This window comes from Garra rufa, chromosome 10, assembly GCF_049309525.1.
Source record: "Garra rufa chromosome 10, GarRuf1.0, whole genome shotgun sequence".
Lineage (NCBI taxonomy): Eukaryota > Metazoa > Chordata > Actinopteri > Cypriniformes > Cyprinidae > Garra > Garra rufa.
The window spans coordinates 33,398,350-33,420,468 of NC_133370.1; the positions used below are offsets into that span (position 1 = coordinate 33,398,350).

The 22,119-nt window shown below is 37.1% G+C and overlaps 1 protein-coding gene across 2 annotated transcripts in view; it reads left to right on the forward strand.

The window, feature by feature from the left end:
• Positions 1-2,227: 2,227 nt before the first annotated feature.
• pbx1a (pre-B-cell leukemia homeobox 1a) overlaps positions 2,228-22,119 on the forward strand; it is an 89,219-nt gene continuing 69,327 nt past the window's right edge. For both annotated transcript variants that reach the window (XM_073848321.1, XM_073848322.1), the window contains exons 1-2: positions 2,228-2,790; positions 3,954-4,027. In XM_073848321.1, coding sequence (XP_073704422.1) covers positions 2,603-2,790; positions 3,954-4,027 — 262 coding nt within the window. In that variant the 5' untranslated portion in view covers positions 2,228-2,602. The remainder of the gene's footprint in view (positions 2,791-3,953; positions 4,028-22,119) is intronic.

The window sequence follows — 22,119 nt, forward strand, 5'->3', positions numbered from 1 at the left end:
CCTTTCACACCAAAAAGTGAAATGAATAAGCCCTTAGGCTTATAGAAAAGTAAAGTCTGTACAGTAGAATACAGAAAATAAATACTCTTCAGCACAAAAAAAAAAAAAAAAAAAAACCCAAGCACAAATGTTAGTTTATCTAAAGTCATTTTTGCTTATTAGTATGGTTGAATTGGAACATCAAAAGTCAGCAGCAAAGACATTGGTTAATAAAATGGAATTAAATACATAAAGGATATTTGTGTTTTTTAACATATTTAATTATTGCAGGTTTGCGGGTGAGATGAATTAATTGAGTTCACATTTAGTCTAGATCTACAGTAGCATCATGTTTACACAGCAAACACACTCAACATGGGGAGAGGAGACTTGTAAGTCAATAAATGGGAAAACAAAGTACCTTGCATTACTTATTTGAAAATGTAACTCATGTAAAATGTAAATTAAAAATGCGTTACTTTACTAGTTACTTGAAAAAAGTAATCTGATTACATAACTCGCTTAACTTGTAATGAAAAACTCCCAACACTGAAGGTAACACTTTAGTTTAGGTACCAATTCCCACTATAAACTAGCTGCTTATTTGCATGCATATTACTAGCATATCGGCTGTTTATTAGTACTAATGAAGTACTAATTAATTCTTATTCTGCAAGAGCATATTTTGATCCTTTAATCTTACCCCCTAATCTTAACAACTATTTTACAAACTAATAAGCAGTCTATTGAGTCAATTGAGGGAAAAAATAATAGTGAAAATGGTCCCCAATAGCAGTTTATTTATTCATTTATTTACATTTTGCACTTGTTATCTTTGTTGGTAAGAGTTTTTTGCTTAATAAACTAAAAGTAAAAAAAAAAAGGAGTGTAATACATGATCTCCGAATATAGTCATAACGCACTGAATGATTTCTAGATTATCCTTCACATATATTTTTTGCTCTCTGAAACTGATGATATTGTATCCAATAAAAAGTTGCGATATTACCTATACGACCAGTATATGTCAGCAGTCGCCTCATAAGTAGGACAGGTTAAATTGATGTCGTTTCTCATAAGAAACATAATGGAAGGTGACACACCTCATATGTTGAGCACGGGGATGAGACATCCCATGAATAGTTGGAGTGGTGCTTCTGGAATATTTGCTCCAGTGATGGGTACTCAGGCATCAGAAACGGCCTCTTTAACACTCTCTTTATTGGTCCTTTTCCCAGCACCTGCAGCCAGAGCGTGACATTTCTGCCACATTCAGAGCTCCATGTCAATAGCCAGTGAATTTAATACCGTTAAATAGACCACATGGCTGAGCAAACTGCCTGTCTGATCATTTTTCCAAGACACACTGAGTGGTCATGGTGGAGGAGGAATGAATATATATATATACACCCTGCACATGCTAAAATTATATCTACATATGATGTCATTTAAAAATAAATTCACATCATTTTTAAGGAGGGCATCTTTCCTCATACACTACATGTTTACATGTATTATGAACGTGATTTATATGACAGAGCAATCTGCAGGATACATTAATAGATCCTGTAAATATTACATGTATCAAATATGGCAGTTGTATCTGTGTTATGACATGTTTTATGAGGTTTTGACATAGACATAATCTTTCAGATGAGCAAACTGGAATTAAACAGCTCTTGTCATGTAACAGTGTACACCAGCCATGTACTAATGTTCACATTTGACAGTTTGACTTTAATTTATAATGGACAACTTTGTGTAAAATGCATTACCAACTCTGTTTGGAGCCTTCAGACTCAAAATAAATAAATAAATACCTAAATTTGAGTCACAGATAGAATTAAATGAAAACAGATCATTAATAAGCACATTCATTTACAGAATGAGATGAACATGGAGGTCCCGTCCTGGTTGACAGTGGGAAAGAGCGGACACAGAGGCTTTGCGCCAAGCACCATTATTTATTTTCATGTTCAACCCCTATCCATCACCGTGTTACCACCCTGTCCAGTCCCGGCGCTAACGCCACATCTTAAAGCTTATTACGGCGACCCACCTTCCTCGGGAATATGATTGACGTATCGTGGAAGAAGCGAGGCGGGGCCAACAGCGCGCCCTCGTCCAACGACGGCCGATGGGCGGCGTCCCATCGCTATGTGCCAGTGTTGGTGGGCGGAGCCTCCCGTAATGTGTCAGTGTTGCCAGCAGACCTGTGCGAAACAAAAGCACTTCTCTCCCCACATTTAACGCCTTCAAAGCACGTCTTAAAGCTGTTTCAGTCGTAAAGCTGTCAAAGGAAACAAGGAGTTACGCGGCAGAGTCGCAGATTACACAGGATTACAGCAGCCCTTAGACAAAGTTGGGCTCTGTTGTCTTGGCTTTGGTGGCAAGAGCAGGAGTGGCTTGATCCTAAAGCAGCTCTCCAGATCAGATTTCACCCAAACCAGCTGTGAGAAGGAGCTTTGCCTTTTCTCCCCTCTCTCCCTCTCTCCATGTTGTAAGCGCGCTCCTGACATCCAGAAAGAAAAAGGGGGAGTGACGGAGAGAGTTCCTGAAGGAATTTTCCTTCTCCTAGGCAAGAATTGAAAAAGTCACCAGAGTCTAGAGAACAGCGGCGAGGATGGATGATCAGCCCCGGTTGATGCACTCCTCTCACGGGGTGGGCATGGCCGGACACCCCGGCCTGGCGCAGCATATGCAGGATGGCACGGGAGGAGCGGACGGCGAGGGAAGAAAACAGGACATTGGAGACATATTACAACAAATCATGACCATAACCGACCAAAGTCTGGACGAGGCACAAGCCAGGTATATATGTCAGAATGTATGCATGCTGTCTCAGTATTATTAACTTCACAGTTGCCACTGAAACACGTCGACAGTGTTTAACAAGTCAGCTGCTTCATATATTTACGCGCCAGCCGAAGCGCACCGACTTTCTTTTCGCGTCTTCTTTCAAACTTTTATCCTGCCGTAATTTTTTATTTTGCATTACAAATATGTTACAGCCACTTCCGAGTGCTTCTGTGCACAATCTCAGCTGTCTTCTTCTTCCCAGATGCATCGTTTCGATTTCCAATTGCTCTGGATCTCGCAGGTTACAAATGAGAAAGCGCATTGATTCAGTGCCATATAGACTTACTACATGTTGCGGGTGGATTCAGTCCCAGTTTATTTATTTATTGGACTGCAAGCACATAAGCACTGAGCAAAGAAATTAATGTTACCGAGTATGCATAGTTAATTTTATTTAACGTACATATTTATGAATTTATGAGAAAGTCTATAAATGTACAATGACAAAGTGGCTACAATGTTTCTGTCGGACCGTTGTTAAATCTGTTACTTTCCATATAAATATTAAAAAAAATATATATCGCAATAAAACACATTATAGTAATCAATAAGGCAACTAGCTAAAGACTAATTTATATGACTGAAGTATTGACAAAAATTAATTCACTTGACCCTATTATCCTTAGCACCTGTTAACACAGGTGTTTCTAAAACACTTTGAAATAAATGCAGACATTTTACTTTTTAAATAATTTTTAAACTACTTGAATTTGACTTTAAAGCATTTTTTAAACACTATTGTTTTTTAAACTGATATCTACTTTACATTTGTGGTCTAATTTATTTTCTGGAAAAGAAATAACGCTAGTCAGCGTATATAAGGATTTGATAGGAATTTTACTTTGCAATCTACTTTAAGCTGCTATCTTTGATGCACGTGAAATATTTTGACAGCTTTTTGCTCATTTAACACATGCATCACTTCCAAAAAGTGCTGCACAATTTAGAACCATTTGTCAGCTGTCTTCTATCAAATACCATTTGTAAAATACTCAAAAACACATTTCCATCAGACATAGCAGACATTCCTTCTAAGCCTAATGTCTGTGTTTTGACAGTTTTGACAGGTCATGCATAGTGATGGCTTGATATTTATTTTCCGTTTGTGTTTTTAGGAAACATGCACTGAATTGTCACAGAATGAAGCCGGCTCTATTCAACGTCCTGTGTGAAATAAAAGAAAAAACAGGTGGGTTCTCCTGTCTTACATAGAGAACAGAAAGTGAAAACTTGCAAGTGCTACCCTTTGTTTAAATCCAGTTATCACATTAAGCTGAATATTGAAATATTGATTTTTTTGCTACAGAGCTCTTTAATACAGTGATATATTGCGTGTCTTGTGAGAATGTGCGTTATTAGATATTTAGATAGAGGACAATTTGCAGTTAGAGTCAAGACTGCACCATGTCAAACTTCTGATATTACAATAATAACAAAAATTCATGCTATTCAAATATTGTGTGATTCATAGAACATTCAGATTCCTTAAATAGATAGCTATTATTATTTTGTGGGCTAGGATTATAATTTTTGCAGCTGAGCTGAAGTGTATTGCTTAATACAGCTTTTCACATTGTATTGTATGATTGGTTATGTTATGCTGCATTGAGCTTCACTGATGAGGTTATTTTACTTTTATAGCCTACAGTATATGAGAATATCAATGCCTTTAGTTTGAAAATAAGATTTTGGGATGTTATTTTACTCATTAAATTGCATTTTGACTGTTAGCTTTAAGATACTCTGCCTCCTGGTTTTGATAATGCCCATCTGAGTTTTATAAACTTGACTTATTGCGACATAACATTTTTTTGCTGCGCTGTCTGGCTAAATACAGATTCTAAATTGTTAATGGATACGTTTTTTAAGTTTTTGTGTGCATACAATGTAGCTGGTTGAGGAAGGCACTTTAAGAGCAGTTTAAAAAGTCCACCAGAAGCGCTATTCATTAGTGAAATGAACATGCTGTTTTGATTATGCGATCGTCCCTGAGTGAAGGTTTTTCGAGGCAGATTGCTACAATGAGAAACAACAACAAATGTCAAAAAAAGAGAAAAAAACACAGCCGTATCTTCCTACTAATTAGCCCCAAAGTGTAATTTACAAAGATTTCATTACATGGAAGCTGAATTTGGCTCTCTGCCACACTGTCTAAAAGGCGCTGCAGTGGAGAAGTTTTTCCCCCTCCTTAGTGAAATTCTGACCGACTGAAGAGGGCTTCGGAGGGCCACTGTGTCAGTGATCACAGGGGCCTCATGCCACTAGGTTCGCTTTTTTCCTCCTCTTGTTTAGCAAGGTTCTCAGTGGAGGGAAAGAGTTATGCCTGGCTCTTTTGAACTGCCTGGCGTCACCCGGGGTTCACTCAAAGTTCGTTTCCAAGATGAAGAACAAAGTGACTTGGACCTCTTCCTGGCTTTTTGCTCCTGCTTCTCTTCCCACAGTTCCTGGCAACCAGGAACCTGCAGGGCTTTTGACTGGAGAGATGAACCCAGTTAGATTTACCACTGGGTATAAAAGATCTTTATGAATATTATGAAGATGGAGCTTTCCTGGTTGAATTATAGTTGTGATGTCACTCCCAACATGAGGAGTGTGTGAATTAGTTGTTTGTTTGTTTTGTCTATATTATCTTCTTTATATCTCAGCGCACAATGTGAGACGACCCCCCCCCATACACACACACCTCATGTTGAGCTTTTGTTTGTGTTTGAACGCAACCCTGGTGTTGTTTTTGTCAAGGGGGGTTCATCTCAGCTTCCTCGGTTGTGCCGCGCTTGCTTTTCTCTCTCAGGGCTTCATTAGGAGCATCGGATCATCAAAATCAATCCTGCTTGCATTTGATCAGTGTTTGTATAAAAATTAACATTAGCTGATTTCCTGTTTGTTTCATTTTGAAAAAGTTGGGCTTTCCAGTTGTTGAAGGAAGTGGGAGGAAGGAAATTGTCAAGTGGAACAGGAGGGCGAACTATATAAATATATATGTGAATATGAAATAGAAATATGTTTGTTTTATTTACACCATCAAACATTCAGCCACAAACATTTGCAAAGTAGTTCTGTAGGTTTTTTTAAAGCCCCGGCTTGGGAATTCAGAGAGAAAAAAGGATTTTGATGTTTTTAAAGTGGATTCTATTGATAGTAGCCTGGTTGTGACTTAAGAAAACACTCCGAAAATAGAAAAATTCAATGTTTTCAGGTGTCAGTTTCTTATACTGTCGGGAAAATGGTTTAGCAAACACTGAAAATAAATGAACTCAAGCCCTGATGGTTGATTTGAAAGGTCCTTGTACATTAAACCCCCCCGTGCTCTCTTCTGCAGAATTAGCCATGAGCTGTACCTCGGTTCACTTCTGTCTCTTTTTAATGTGAGGGTGTAATTTCACACTGCACAGACAGACACCACGAATCCACCGCTGCCACGGAGAAAATGGCTCAAACCTCCGCCGTGACATTTACTGCAAATGTGCTGAGTGCAGAGCGCCCAAACGAGAGCAGCCACCATTTTTGTCGGGGCCTTTTTAAATTTTTTTTTTTTTAATAAAGAGTCAGTCTCGTTCATGGTTTTACATTGTTGCAGCCGTAGAGTCCCAGGTGGATTCCAGAAAAGCGAGGTTATTAAATCCGTAGCAGGTCTGTTTTGTTGAAATGGCGTAGCGTGCTGTGGAACAGTGGTGTCTTAGCTTTCATAACAGACTGTGGAGGTCACAGAGCCGACCAAGAGCTTGTCTCAATGAAACAGTGGCTCTGTGTTTTAAAAAATGAACTTTCTGTGCTCACAATAACCTTGATTTACAAGAACTTTGAATGTTTGGATCAACTGCATCGTCACCTCAGGCACCTCAGCCTGCTGCTTTAAGCACAACTCGTAATTCCTATTCAGACACGACACAGTTTCTTCGACAGGAACAATAAATTTTCACTCCGCTAATATATTTCATCTGCAGACGTGTTGAGAGAGCACGAAATGACACGGCTCCTGTAATTCTTCGTAACCTACGGCCGTCTTGCCGAGATTGACACGGCTGCGAGTTGCCCGGCGCGCACCACGTGTTGCGTGGCGGCGTGTTAGTGGCGTCGTCGTGTTGACAGCCGTGCGGGATGACGCCGTGGTGATGAGCCCTCCTCTGGCAAGCAGCTGACAAGCGGGGCAGTACGGTGTGCCAGCAGCAGACAGAGCCGGGCTGAACTCCTGACCTCGCCGTGTATTTTTACACAGGGCCTGACCGAGCTAACACGGCACAGGCCAGCGTGCGAGTATAAACAAGTACTGCGGCTCACGGAACAGGATGTGATGCGAGGTGGGGGCTTTTAAACAAGGCTGCTTTAGCGCCGCAAGTGTTTCAGATTATTTAAAGCATTCGTGTATTTGTGTGTACTGCGTGCTCTTGGAAATGCAAGGCCGCTGTGTGTGTGTTTGAATTCGGTGATTGGCACATATAGATGGTCGTGAATGGAAACGTTGGCATTAACTTGGATGTGTGTTGGTATCGGGTTTCAGCTCCTTTTACCCTTGGGGCTTTCATCAGGCCTGTTTCACATGGACATACATTTGCCCCATCATGAACAGAGCTTTGAAAAATAAACTTAAACTTAGCCTGAACTCGCTGAACCGTAGAGGGTCGATGACAAAAAAAAGTCCACCAAAAAGACACCGAAAAACCTTTTTAAAATCATGTTAGGGTTTTGTGCAATTTCGAAAAGCTTTTAGAAAAGTTTTTCGAAAAAGATTTTTTTTCCTCCTAAAAATGTCGTGTTGTAACTAACAAGTAAAACATAACATATTTTCCTTAAAATTACACTGTAAAAATAAATAAATGAATAAAAAACGGTCAAAACAGTAAAATATCTTAATTGAAATAAAGTGCAAAACAATAATTTTTCAGAATTTTTTATTAAAGGTTTTACAGAAAAAAACTTATGTTACAGATTTTTGCTTGCTTTAATTACGATATTTTACTTTAATTTTACGTTTTTGCCAGTCATTTGACTTTTTTTTACAGTGTAATCAGTGAAAATCTAATCAAAATCTTAATTCATAAGATATTTTTACTTTTTATTTCAACTATTGTGATGAATTTATAAATATCACTAAGTTAAGATTCAGTTGAACCACATGACATTTTAGAGCCTGAGCTAACCTTGCCTTGTCATAAAAATGATCTGATATTTTAAGTAATGTATTGGCCTAGACACAGTCAAGTGAGTCTGCAGGGGTTTATGCGCTAAAATATTAATAATGAATTTAATTGGGAAATTAAAAACATTCTCATAGTATACACTACCAGTCAAAAAATTGGACACACTTCTCCATTCTCTTTGATGGGGAAGTGTGTCCAAACTTTTGACTGGTAGTGTATGTGTATTCAAGTCACTGTATCTGTGAATTCGATTTTTTTATGTATTTATTTGATAGACAGACTAAAATCATTGTCATGTCATTGACGCTAATTCATTGGCAAGTGTTAAATGTGGCAACTTTATGTAAGTTACATTGTATAATGTGTATAATCACAATGTAACAGATATTTTCTTACATATTGTGACAAACATCTGAATTAAATGGATTGGCTGGAGACAGATCTGAATACAAGCTTGTAGTCAATTGTAAGACAAAGCCGGGGTTTAAGCAAACTAACCCTCACTGTAGAGAAATCTGTAGTTCCACCAAAAGATTTAAGACATTTTGATTTGAACTGTTTACAATAAGATAAAAAAGAAAATATATTTTTTTCCAAATCAAAATATTACATTCCTGCAGACTTTAAGCAAGAGTTTACTCAAGGTGGCATTCAACAATTTACGCTTTTTGACATGTGCATGAGGCTAAAAGCAATATGGGGATATTTGACACACTCTCCTGTACTGTACTTACTTGTATCTCATGTCGAATGAGTGATAGAACCTTGTATGTATCTCACAGTTGTCTCAGAGTAGTCATTAATTTACCTTTAACGCTAGATTCAGCTGTGAAATTCTTACAAAATAACTTTCAACTTCAAATAAATGTCTTTCTTTCATGTATTAATATAGCCATTGTGAGACGAGATGAGAAAACAGTACTTGTAATGAGCAAGTAAACAGAGTACATTTTGTGAGGGTTGTATTTTGATGTATTACTTTTGTAATATTCACATATTTATTCACAGTGTTCTTTTACCTTTATTGTAGCGGTAGTAGTGCTTGCAACACCGCGCTTAATAAAGTTTGGGCTTTATTCCTTAACTCATTTGTTCTTTGTGCGCCACGTAATTTTAGAGCTGGCGAGATATCTAACGACCGTCGTAGTGAATTGTGGAGAAATATTGTGTTTGCTACAGCTACATGAGGGGAGTCTCTCCTCCTCCTGTTTTATTTGGAACGTGATTGCTAATCATACTTAGGGCCGTTGGAACGGACATGCCTCAGTAGCAGCATAATGTTTCCTGTGTGTTTCTGTTATTACCCAGCTTCAAGTCTAAACTCACTCGCAATTAGAGCTCCTTATAAATTATGCAAATGATGACTGGCGTAATTGAGACATGTTAATCATGTTTTAAGAGCCTAATTACAGAAATGTATAACGGAGGTGGGAGTCTCTAATTAGCTCTGATAACAGGTTGCCCGTGTGAATAGTGAAGAAGCGCTTTTTGTGTGGGAGGTGTTTTCCTCCTAAGGATGGTCAATAAAGGAACCCAAACCCTCATTTTATGGAATAATTATTGACATGGCTTAAGGTTACGATGAGATGGTTTGAAACTGTTGCATTTCGTACCTGCGTTCTTGGCTGATGACATCGAGTTAATATTATTTCGCATTGCTTTAGGATCAAAACCTTTATTTAAAACCATCCCTCCTCCTTTCCTGTATGAAAGGCATCACAACACATGAAATGAATCATCGGCACTCTAATTTGTGGTAAACTGAGCCTTATTCAAGCCTTATTCTTGGGTTTTGCACTGACAAAGGGCTGCACGATTTGGCGAAGAAAAACATTTATTTGGTGTGATCTTGTGTTGGTAACACTTTACAATGAGGTTCATTAGTTAACCACTTTAGTTAATATGAACTTAGAATCATCAATACTTCTACAACATTTATTACTCTTAGTTAATGTATTTACTAATGCATTATTAATATCAAAAGTTGTGCTTGTTAATGCACTGTGAATGAACATGAACTAACAATGAATGACTGTATTTTCATTAACTAACATTGACAAAGATTTAAAAATACTTTGATAAATGTATCGCTCAATGTTTGTTCATGTAACATTACCTAACACTAACTAATGGAACCTTATTGTAAAGTGTTGCGTTTAGATAGCATTTATTATCATTATAAAAAATATGAAACTAAACAAGAAATAATACTATTTTTAATATTTAATTTGAAAAATAAAAAATAGAGCATTTAAAAATAAAAATAATGTAATAATATTAAGTAATAATATATGTTAGTATATATTATTACTTAATATTAGTATAAGTTCATTAGTAAACATTAGTTAACTACTTTAACATGAACTAAGAATGAACAATACTTCCACTACATTTATTAATCTTAGTTAATGTTAATTTCAGCATTTACTAATGCATTTTTTTCAATCACAAGTTGTGTTTGTTAACATAGTTTATGCTCTGTGAACTAACATGAACTAGAAATGAACAATTGTATTTTTATTACCTATCATTAGGAGTAATAAATAGTGTAATAAATGTATTGTTCATTGTTCATTTATGACATTGGTTAATGGAACCTTATTGTTAAGTCTTACTAAAATTACAATACTAATTATTTACGAATGTCTTATATCTTCATTTTGAAAGGTTTGACCCCTGAAGCTTTTATTTTGGTGGAAAATCGCTAGGGCCTTTGTTGACCGAAGCTGGTTTATAAGAACTTCTCATTACAAGTTTAGAGAGATGGTTGTCATATGTTGCATTCCCAACATTTTAAGCAACCCAAAGTCTGAGCAGATGTACAGATGGAGTTTGTGCGAAACAACATTTACTGCATTTGAGCTGCTCAGAGATACTGAAAACATTACTACTCGCATTAAAAGAACACAGTGCCATGTTTCACTCTGAAACCTGCAGTGTATCACGATTTGAGTTTTATTTTGATTATTCATGCAGCCCTATGCTGTTTCAACATCCGTTCAAACTGTTAGTCATTGTTTGTTTTAGTGTAAGGCACAATAATCATAATGGTCATTTAATATTTCCTTTCAAAAGATTTGAATGCATCTAAAGTGCATAAAAGCATCACAGCGCTGGCCGGTTTGGATATCTCCAGCATCAATGCCAGCCATTCTGCAAACTGAGCTTTGTTCATAGTTGTCTGACAGATATCATATTCAAAGCCATTACAGCGAAAACATCTACTCACTTATTGGATTAAAAATTGCTTTAGAGAGGAAATTTGCTTGCAGATGCGACGGAGCTCTTTTTTTCTCTCTGATATTAGTCTGTGGTGCAGTTTGTAGCCCGATGTAAAAAAGCGAATTACAGTAAAAGGCTCTGCAGATGCTATTATTGTCTCTGTGGAGTCAGACTCAGCCCCTCAGCGGTGCAGTCAATGGCCGTGATCCATATAACAGCATTAGGGCTCTCTCTGCCACAAAATCCTCATCGTTACAAACACATTTCAATTCATTCATTTCCTTACGTGCCTTAAGTGTAAAAGGCGGTGCCGTTTCCAGCCACGGTTGCCATACCAACACCCCAGGAGTTCATTTAGTTTAATTCAAAGGCCGGCGATTGCCGTTCTCCCGCGTCCCGCTGTTTGATTTTGACGATGGCAGCGGCGGCGGTAGCGGCGCAATACATAAAAGACCCCCCCTATATTCCCCCCAGCCATCAGCTCCCCCCCTCCATTCTCCCGCTGCTGTGAGCAGTCAAACACGGACTGGCGAGCGCCCCTTCCTGTCTCGACTTAGTAAAAATGACACAAATTAATATATGCTACTTAAACCAGACCAAGATTAATGGCCGCCTTTCGCCGCAGCTTAGGAACACTGTCAGTCGACACGCGCTCATTGGACGGAATCAACACTGATCAACATTTATTCGCTGTCGTATCCTGTGTTCAGGGAAACGTGGAGGGATTGAGGACCTGCACACACACACACACAGAGTAGCTATGTGACCTGAAACATCCTGTAGACTCTATTCACAGCACAAAAATGACTTTTACACACGTTTTCATTTCATGGATAGTGTGTATTAGAGTAATAAAATGACACTGATATCGTCTACCTTTGTTAGATTTCACCATGCAATTATAGTGTTGCCTCAGCCACGTCTTAGTATTTTACTTGAGGGAATGTCTCAACAGGGAAGTGTATTTTCATATTCATTCCATATACTTTAAGCTAATGATATGATATACAGAGTGCGCTGAGGAAGAGGCATGTTGCCTGAGTAGCATGTAATGAATGTTTCTAATGTAGATTAATGTAATGCTATTGGCGTGGTGTGGCTGTGCTAAAGATCCCCTCCACTCTCTTTAATCAGCAGGGGGGTTAGATGTTACAGCGGGCGAGGAGATAGAGTCGAGGGGGTGCGGGAGGACGTGTGTCGTTATGTGAAGGTAACGCATAGCTATGAGTCGCTCTCTTGCCGTGAAATATTCTAATTTATGCTAATGAAGCTGGCGCTGCCGTGAGAAACAAAAGGGCTGGCTATGAGCCTGCGTAACCCCCTCCGTGAACACATACATGAGTGTACATATTTTCTCCCTGCGAGAGTGAAGGAGAGAAATGATGAATTAAGCCACCGTCCTCGGTGGTGTTCCTATCTGATTGGCAACACTTTAAAGCAGAAAAACATAGTTTTAGGTCTGGTTATAGATTTAAATAGAATTTTGTGGGTGAATGATGAACTGTGACTTACTAACACTTTTTTTCATGAAAAACTTATTCATGTGGATTTTCATGGGACAAAACGTACATAATCTCTTTTGGTTGGCATATACAGTTAAGCATATTTTATTAATGCATTTTATTATATATTTCTCATTTGAGATGTAACAGTTTGAATAAATTAAGATCACCTAAAGTGTATATATACTATTTTAATGAACAAAATTTCATACACAATGGCACAATGATTTTCAATATTGATAATAATAATTAGATGTCTACCGATATTGGATTTTGGATACCAATAGCGATAGCTAGGTTGGACTGCACTAGCCCATACCGATTTTTCGACCAATAGTTTTTAAAATTGATACTGAATGGAAAATAAATAATGCTGTACTGTTTAAATAAAAAAGTAGCCTATTGAACCATATAATAATGATTAAAATTATTAAAATTAATTGTATATTGATCATTACAGTTAGTTCATAGCTCATTATTGTTAACAAAAGCAACTACATTTTTAAAAGGAAATTGACAAACTCTAACAAGGAACAATATACTTATATTCTACAGCTTTTATCAGTCTCAATGTTACAAATGGACTCATATTGTAAAGTGTTACCATTACATCAACAGTCAAACTAAAGATGGCCCTCTTTAAATATCTACAGTCCACAGTATTAAAATTACATGCATATAGAAATATTGTGTACTTTCACAATTTAACTGCTTCTATTCTACAGCATTTGTAATTATCTAATATATATAATAAATATGTTAGTCACACACCGGGCAAAAGTGCAGATATCCGGTATCACACACACCGGATGTGTCACATTCAATTCAAGCGGTGGTCTACAAAAGTTTATTTGATCACCAAATGGGCAAAAGTATCCTGCTGTCCTTTCTCCACTAATGCAGCATCTAGTCAACAAATTAATCACTTAGTAATTATATAAAAACATGCACTACAGTATACTGTGCTGTATAATGAGGACCTTTTGAGAACTATAACTGATAGTTCCGCCAATCAACTATAGGTGCCGATTAATCGGCAAAACCGATACATCGGTCGACCTCTAATAATAATAAATGTTTTTGATCACCAAATTACCTGATTTCTGAAGGATCATGGGCCACTGAACAGTGAAAAGTTATGGGTGCTGAAAAAAGTTTTGCCATAGGAATACATTTCATTTGAATATATAAAAAATAAGTCTGTATATACTTATGTACTTTTATGTATGTTTTTTATATTCTAAAAATGACGTCATACACCCTCAATTTTCAGGTTTTATTTTGTAGAAAACATGGAAACCTCAAAGACACTTAAATACGTTATGCATTTTATTAGAAAGGTGATGAATGCACAGAGTAGCATTATAACAGAACTTTCAACACATTCAAATGTATCTAGTATGATAAAACAGCACTGCTTTTCCTACATACGCATGACCAGAAGAAGTGGAAGCGGTCCACTGTGGCATAATAAAATCTCCACCACTTTCGAGCTGTGTATCGCACTCGACCTTCATTAACAATCGCTCCAGCGTCCTCATTTCACTTCCACGACTTTGTCCCACCATTTTTCATACTACAGTGACCTTAGTAAGTCTTTAATACATTAGCTCATCCATGGACATGATTTCTGCCCGAGTCTGTCGAATTGCATCGGCTCTAGGGATAAAGACAACAGCTCCACACTCTATCACGGCGTCATCAAACTATGCCTTAGTTTCTTTGTTTGTTTTGAATATGCACCCTTTCGTGACGAAAACTTACATATTGTGCCTTTAAGGTAAAGTTCTAGAATTAAAAATGCTACCTAAGCTCATTGGAAGTAAGTGCCTCTATATGCATTTCTGCAAAACTGGAAAAAAAAAATGTACCTGTATGTACTGGACCAATGTAATATAAGCGTGCCAGGGTCACAAATTTTTGTGTTTTAGCGCCACTCTCTGGACATTTCACGTTGAAACTGGCTCGAAACATGCAGTAAGGTACGTAATGTATATAGAGGCACGTATTTTCATGAGCCTGGGTTGTAAAAATGTCAAAGGTCTAGAGCTTAAATAAAAAAAAAATTAAAAAAAAAATAAAATAAAAAAAACTATTCCTCTAACACTAGCAAACAAAATGGCAAAAACAATGACTGGTTTCAAACAGATTTCCCAAACATTCCCCCATCAGTCATAGGGCAGTCAAACAGATAACCCCGCCCCAAACTCACACTATTTGTTGATCCACTTTTGTTGAGTCAGGCTGGTCTAGATGCTTAAACAAAACTAATGTTTTAATAGCAGAAATTGTTCAATGACTGGCTTACATTGGGCCTCATAAAACTTCGGACCTTCCCGAAAACTCTCCTCCATGTGTATTTGTATCAATAGCCAAAAATACATCGCCTGGGACAAAATTATACATCACAAAATTATATTACTGAATAAAACTTCTCCATTGTTGTTCGGTCGTTGTACAGGTAGGATGGTTGGTCAGTGTAGTATTTGTAGTATTTCTCCTTCTTAAATTGGACGGCTGGGTAAAAAGTGACAGTGACGAGCGCTGCGTTGTACCCAAAGTTGTACAGTTAACACAGTAAAAAAAAAAAAAAAAAAAAAAAAAAATGGCCAATGAAAGCTGCCATGAATTCCAGACCTTCAGCCGTCAATCTGAAGGTCTGGCTACGCGAGACTAGCTCCAGTACATTGCATAAATACAAAAAAGACTAATAGGCCATATGCCTAACAATAAATATTCAATTAACATGTGTCCACCAAAGTGTTTATAGCACTTAAGAATGTTTTGGTGTCACAGGGTTTTTTTTCCAGCTGAGACGCTATGGTTGCTATGATCTACGACAGCAACGTATTACTAGTATCTCATTTTGAAGAATATTACCGAATAAAAAAAAATCAAGTAACAAGAAATATTAACTTCTCCATTGTAGTTAAAAATTCAGTGTTATCAGTTCGCCAAAATAAAAAAATGAAAAGACGTTTTACGCACTACCAACTAACATTTTGAAAATACGAACATTTTCATGAATTTGAAAGTTTACGTCAGAACGGCTCCATGAACCATGTACATAAAAAAAAATCGCTCTGCTTGTGTTTTATGAATGATGGCCAATACATTTATGATAGGAGAAAGTGTTTTAACACACTTCAGTTGATGGCACAGCAGATGCGAACGAATGCAGGCCCGGCTGCGGAGGAGCAGAGCATGCAGGGGGAGCATGAAGAGGTGGATTTGGATCACTTCCCAACATGGTGGCCAGTGAGCGCGTAGGTAGCTTTTAGCACAGCGGGGTGAGGAGCAGGAGCTTTAGCAGGGGTCAGCGCTCACCACGGCCGCCTGGCAACACCACACACACACCGAGGAACCGTGACACACTCTGCCCTGAACACTCAGGCAGGCTTAATCGAGGGGAAACAAAGAGCCCCTCATGTGGCAAGGAATTCAAGGTCTTGCAATAGCTCAGTGGGCTTCCCCTCGAAAATGCGCTAGATGAAGAATGAAATGATTCGCAGGCAATACGGTGCGCTTGCGAATTGCAACACAGTCACCTTCTGTAATTATGTGGGTGGTAATTATTTCCTGTACGCTAAACACAAAATATTCAATAGCGTCTGACCTTGAGGACTCAGGTCTCGCATCTTTCGGCTAATTGCGTGTTTGCTATTATAGTTCGTTTCTAAACTGAGAACTGTTTGTACAGTGTAGGCTCGCTGTCCCTGAACACACACACACACACACACACACACACACACACACACACACACACACACACACACACACACACACACACACACACACACATTCCCGATTGCCTCTGTTTGCCAGCTCGCCTTTGGCAGTGTTAGTTATGGACAGTTAACTCCTGGAATCCTATTAATGACTGTCATTTTCCTTTTTTGCCTTTTGCATAATCAGCATTGTGCTCTGCTGTCCTACATAACCGCTTTTAGCAGCTCTTGTCTAGGTCTTCCGTTGCTGAGAGCACAGACGGAAACATGGGTGGCAGGTGTGTGTGTGTGTGTGTGTGTGCATTTGGGAGTAGGGGAGGAAGAAGGCTGTTCTAGTGATATATTGCATTTCAAGCCTCCTGCCAGAAAAAGGAACAGTGAGATGTCAAGGCATGTGCAGCAGAGTTTACCTCGACCTGAAGCCAAACCTCCGCCATTGAATCCTTATCGACTGGAGAAGTCTCATCGGAGGCTTGTGTCGTCAGGCCAGCTGGTGACATTGTATACTCTACCCTCCTGACTGTGTTTTTTAAAGGATGAGGTTCTGAGTGCCATTATGAAAGACTTGATGGCCTTTATTTATATCTGAGTTAAGCAGGAGCTCAGTCTGATGTGATTGTCTTTTCCCAGAATGTACATCCAACTCAAAGTAGGGCTGCTTGATTTGGACAAAGATAATATTATGATAAACATATAACATCTCACACTGATATTATATTATATTATATTTTATATTAAATGTCTTTACAATACAAAATAAACCATTTTGAATACATTGAATACGTGTCTACATTCACATTCACAAACAGACTTTGTGTTTTTATATAATATTATTCCATATTAATTTATATTATATTATATTATATGATATACAATTTCAGTTTTAATGTGTAAGAATATGTTGCGTTTACATTTACATTTTAAGCAGACTTTATATTTTTTATATATTATTATATATGATTATATTATATTATATTAAATTATATTATATCTGATATTAAATATCTTTACAATACAAAGCAAACTATTTTGAATGTGTAAGAATACATTGTGTGCACGTTTAATTTAAACCAACTTTATATTATATTGTATTATATTACATTATATATACATATTTTTTTAGAATAGGAGTATTACAAAAGTAATATATTTCTTTCTATTTTGCAATATATTTATGCCACATATTATGAAATGATAAACAGGTGATACACTTATGGTAAATATCTCACACTGAAACATCATTATTTATTATATTATATTATATTATATTGAGTTTTTATGTTAGAATAGCAATTTAAAAAAGTGTAATTCTGTTAATAAACATTCTCACACTGAAACAATTATATTATATTACATTATAGTCAGTTTTTATGTTAGAATAGCAGTTTTACAAAGTAAATGTAACTCTGTTCTAATTGAATAATTACATTATATATTATTATAATATATTATTAAAAAAAGCTTTTTGCTGTTTAATAATGAGCCATAAAGCGATACACATTGTAAATATCTCACACTGAAACAGCATTATTATATTATATTATATTATATTAATTATATTATACTATATTATACTATATATTATACTGTATTATATTATTCTGTTTTATGTTAGAATAGCAGTTAAAAAAATAATTCTGTTCATAAACATACAATAAACAGGTTAAACATCTCACACTGAAACAGCCTTATTATATTATTTAATTTTTGATGCTATAGTAGCAGTTTTACAAAGTTAATAATTTAATAATTATATTATATTATAAAAGAATATTATATTTTTACAAAATCTTTTTGCTGTTATAATGAGACATTTGTATTTTTTTAATTTATGAAAAGTGCAGTTGAGTCAACAGAAAGACTTTTTTTGTATCGATTTGGTATGCTCTGCTCTGACACTGTGAGCTATGGTGTTCAGGCAGATAACACGTTCGAATTTGGCTTGCAACATTACCTGATCCTGTCCCTCCTCTTTCTTATAATCATTTCTTGTTCTTTCTGTGCTTTCCTCTCTGGCCAAAAATAAAAGCTTTAAACCCAAAGCCGAAGCAGCTGTCTGGCATCTCCTGTTGCTGCTGTCCACTGTTTTTTCTAGGTAATATCCCCTGACAGCATCGTAAGCAGGTGCCTCCTTATATCTGCATACACTTTGCCTTCATTTGATTTCCTATTACCACACCTCATAGTGCGCATCTTTCGGAAATCCTCCCCGATAAGGCGCTATTGATGAATTGATATCGGTGGAGGCGGCAGGGAGATAAAGCTGCACAGGTTAAGAGCTTTGTGGATAGTTTAACCTTGATATAACAGTTGTTTCAGCGAGGTTGATTTTCTCTCATCCATCTTCATCCATCAGGGCCTCACTGAAGTATGCAAATGAGCACAGCGGATAGGCGCGTGCTGCCGTTAAATGGGCCGTTTCAAATGTGCGGTGTACCGCGCTGACAGGGTGATACTCCTTACTGTCCAAATTTAGTGTGTCTTCACAGATACCCCCCCCCACCTCCACACACACACACACACACACACACACACTAGCCCCCTATTACTCTCAGCAGAATGCTAGAAGCATGTTGCCTTATAAAATATTAATAACATCCTTTTTCTTGTGCCTGCCACATTGTTCTTCATATTCAAATGTGTCAGCATAAAGTGTGAGAGGAGACGCACGCATTTTCACGTGTGTCCGGAGTGTATAAAATGTGAGAGGATGTTCTGACAACAATAACAAGAACATTTCCAACAAATACTATTATTCCCATGCCAAATTAAGTCATTTATTTATGTTAGTGGGTTGTAACGAATGTGAGTATTATTAGCTGTTTGTGAAATATGGATGTATAAGTTAATTAGGGAGTCAGGAGATGTTATAATTATAATGCTTAATGTCCCAGAATACCACGGTCACAAGAAAGACACTAATGCAGAAAATAAAGTGTGAGAACAGTACGTTTTTATTGCGTATCTGACATTAATCTGACACCTCTTGCTTCTTTGTTTACTTGCAGTTTGCTAAAGGGAGTAATGAAAAACAAATTAAATCGGTTATCTGTGAAACAATCTGCACAAAGCGAATAGTTTTACTAGAAGTAGACGCTGAGATTTTTTCAAGTTAGGGTTCAGGGTTTGTTATTTCTGGGCTTGTTTTTCTATTTTGCTCATACTGCAGGTTTTTATAGGGCTCTTTTATATTATGCTAATTGAGTGTAGCTTCTCAATCATCTCTTGTGCTTCTTATGATTCTCATGATGATCCTGAGGCCGGTATGTTGACATTTTTACTGTAGTGGCTCTTGATTTGATCCTAAAAAAGCATCTGCCTTGTTCCTTTGTAATTGCCGTGCAGTCAGAAAGTGGGAGTAGATTTCTACTCTTTGTAATTTTGGCTTCCTCTGGGATGTCACCAAAATATCTTTTTATAGGAGCTTATAGTTTATAGCAGCTATTACGATCCATTGTGCGATTTCAATAAGCAAGCGTTCAAAACAATGAATCTTAAGAGCTGTTAGCTTCTCCGCTTCATGAGCTGTCAACCGTCCACTCGCTGTATTGCCCAAGGAGGACTGAAATAAACCAATGGGGCGGATCTTAGTCATGACTGATGGATCTCTGTGCCAATCAGGGTTGGGTGTGGAGGGAATCAATGTAACAAGCCTGGGAAACCTGCCATGTAGACCTAACCACAACTGGCCTCCACTAAAAAAGCCCATTAACATTAATGAAGGATGGTTTTTAAAGCTTCTTCAGCAATCAAGCCCGACAGGATTTATGAAATGAATGGCCTGCCATTAAGAATCATGATTATCATTAGCCAGGTCCACACGATAGATTGGTGAGGGATCATTCAAAGACTATGAATGCCAGCCTTTTTCTACCAATACATTGATAGATGTGTCTCATCAATGGGAATATTCTAAGTGAGGTTGAAGTTAAAATTTGTTTCCTGTGTTCAAGTCCATCTGGAAAGATCATGCCAATGAATTTGGAAGTTTTAATTGTTACGTGATGTATGTTAAAGGGATTTTTCCAAATTAAACAGGCTTGCTGGGCTGTTTTAGCACTAATACAATGAAAGAATAAACATTTGGTGTGTAACTCGCAATTGAGAGTTTATATTACAATTTTGAGGGAAAAAAAAGCAATTCTGACTTTTTGTCACAAATGTGAGTTTATATAATGCAGTTTGGAGAAAAAAGGTCAGAATTGTGAGTTTATATCTTGCAATTCGGACTTTATAACTCACAATTCTGACTTCAATTGTGAGTTTATATCTCAATTTTGACTTTATAACTCGCAGTTGCATGTTTGAATCTTACAATTCTGACTTTATGTATATCATTCTCATGGCACAGTGACTGATGGAAAGTGTCTTGATGGGAATGTCTTCTCATAAACCAGCTACATTTGTAGTATTTTCTGGCACGTTTTATCACTGTTCTTTCAACCCAATCTCATGGCGAAAACGTACCCATGGGAACATGCGAAATAGGTACCAATAAGTACATATCACTGCAGTTTCCAACAGAAATGAACACTAGAGGCGGTAAAACAGCAATCACTTGTAATTGTTTTTTTTACACAGTTATGATTACAGCACCATATGTTATGCTTTCCGGTATTGTGCCGAATTCTGACCCCCGCCAGATTCTGACCCCCCCTAGTATTGGTAGGTTTAGGGTTAGGTGTGGGGGTGGGTTAGGATTAGGCAATCATGTAATGATTTCAATGAAAGGGGGTAATAATTTGGGAGGGTGTTGAAAATGGACACAACACCGAACGCAACAAGCTTGATCGGTAGCTCAGCCGGCACAGAATTGGACTTATAGTGTGTTCACACCAAACACAAATTTTATTATTTGCACGAGTAGATTACATACAAAATCAATGCAAAGGCTTAAATAGAGGCAAATTGGCGACATGCTTGGCGCCAACGCACAATATTCACCTCGATTGCGGCTTCCATGCAAGTTGAAAACATTGAATCATTTGCAAATATAGAAAATAAATAAATAAAGTGTCTCAATTAAATTTGTGCAGTTTTACGTGATTGTTGCAAATTGTCACATGACCAGATCAGTTTATTTTTTGTTTGCACCTTGAGAAGATGATGGCTGCATCAAAGCTCCAAAACAAAAGGCTAGTAAAGTGTGTTAACATAAAGATATGACAAATATTTTTGGCACACATTATCTTTAAGGTGTCTAGTATCAATATGAATTCACATTTATTCAGTGTGGTCACACAATGAGTAAACATGTTGATGGTCACAGTAGACACTGGTGGGATAACAGTGAACTTAGGTATACAATATAAATCCAATTGCAGTTGTCAGTGAAAATTACACTAAAATGTTGCAATGACAAAATATTGCACTAAATAAAAAATTACAATATTGATGTTGTAATACTGGTAGCACTAATATAAAAATTTGATATTATATTTTACAAAAAAAAGTAGCAATTTTAAGATACGTTGATGGTTGTCTTTATCTCAGTCTTCCTATAAATGTTGTATACCGTTTTTATGCATATTAGTAACCCTAGAATGTTATCAAAGAGTTTAAAATAGCTGGGCTGAGATGTATAACAATTTTTATGACTGCAGAAATATGTTAATTCAGTCCACCTCATTTGGATATTTTCATGTCTGGGAAAAATTTGATATTAAACAGGTTAACATTACATTATATGTA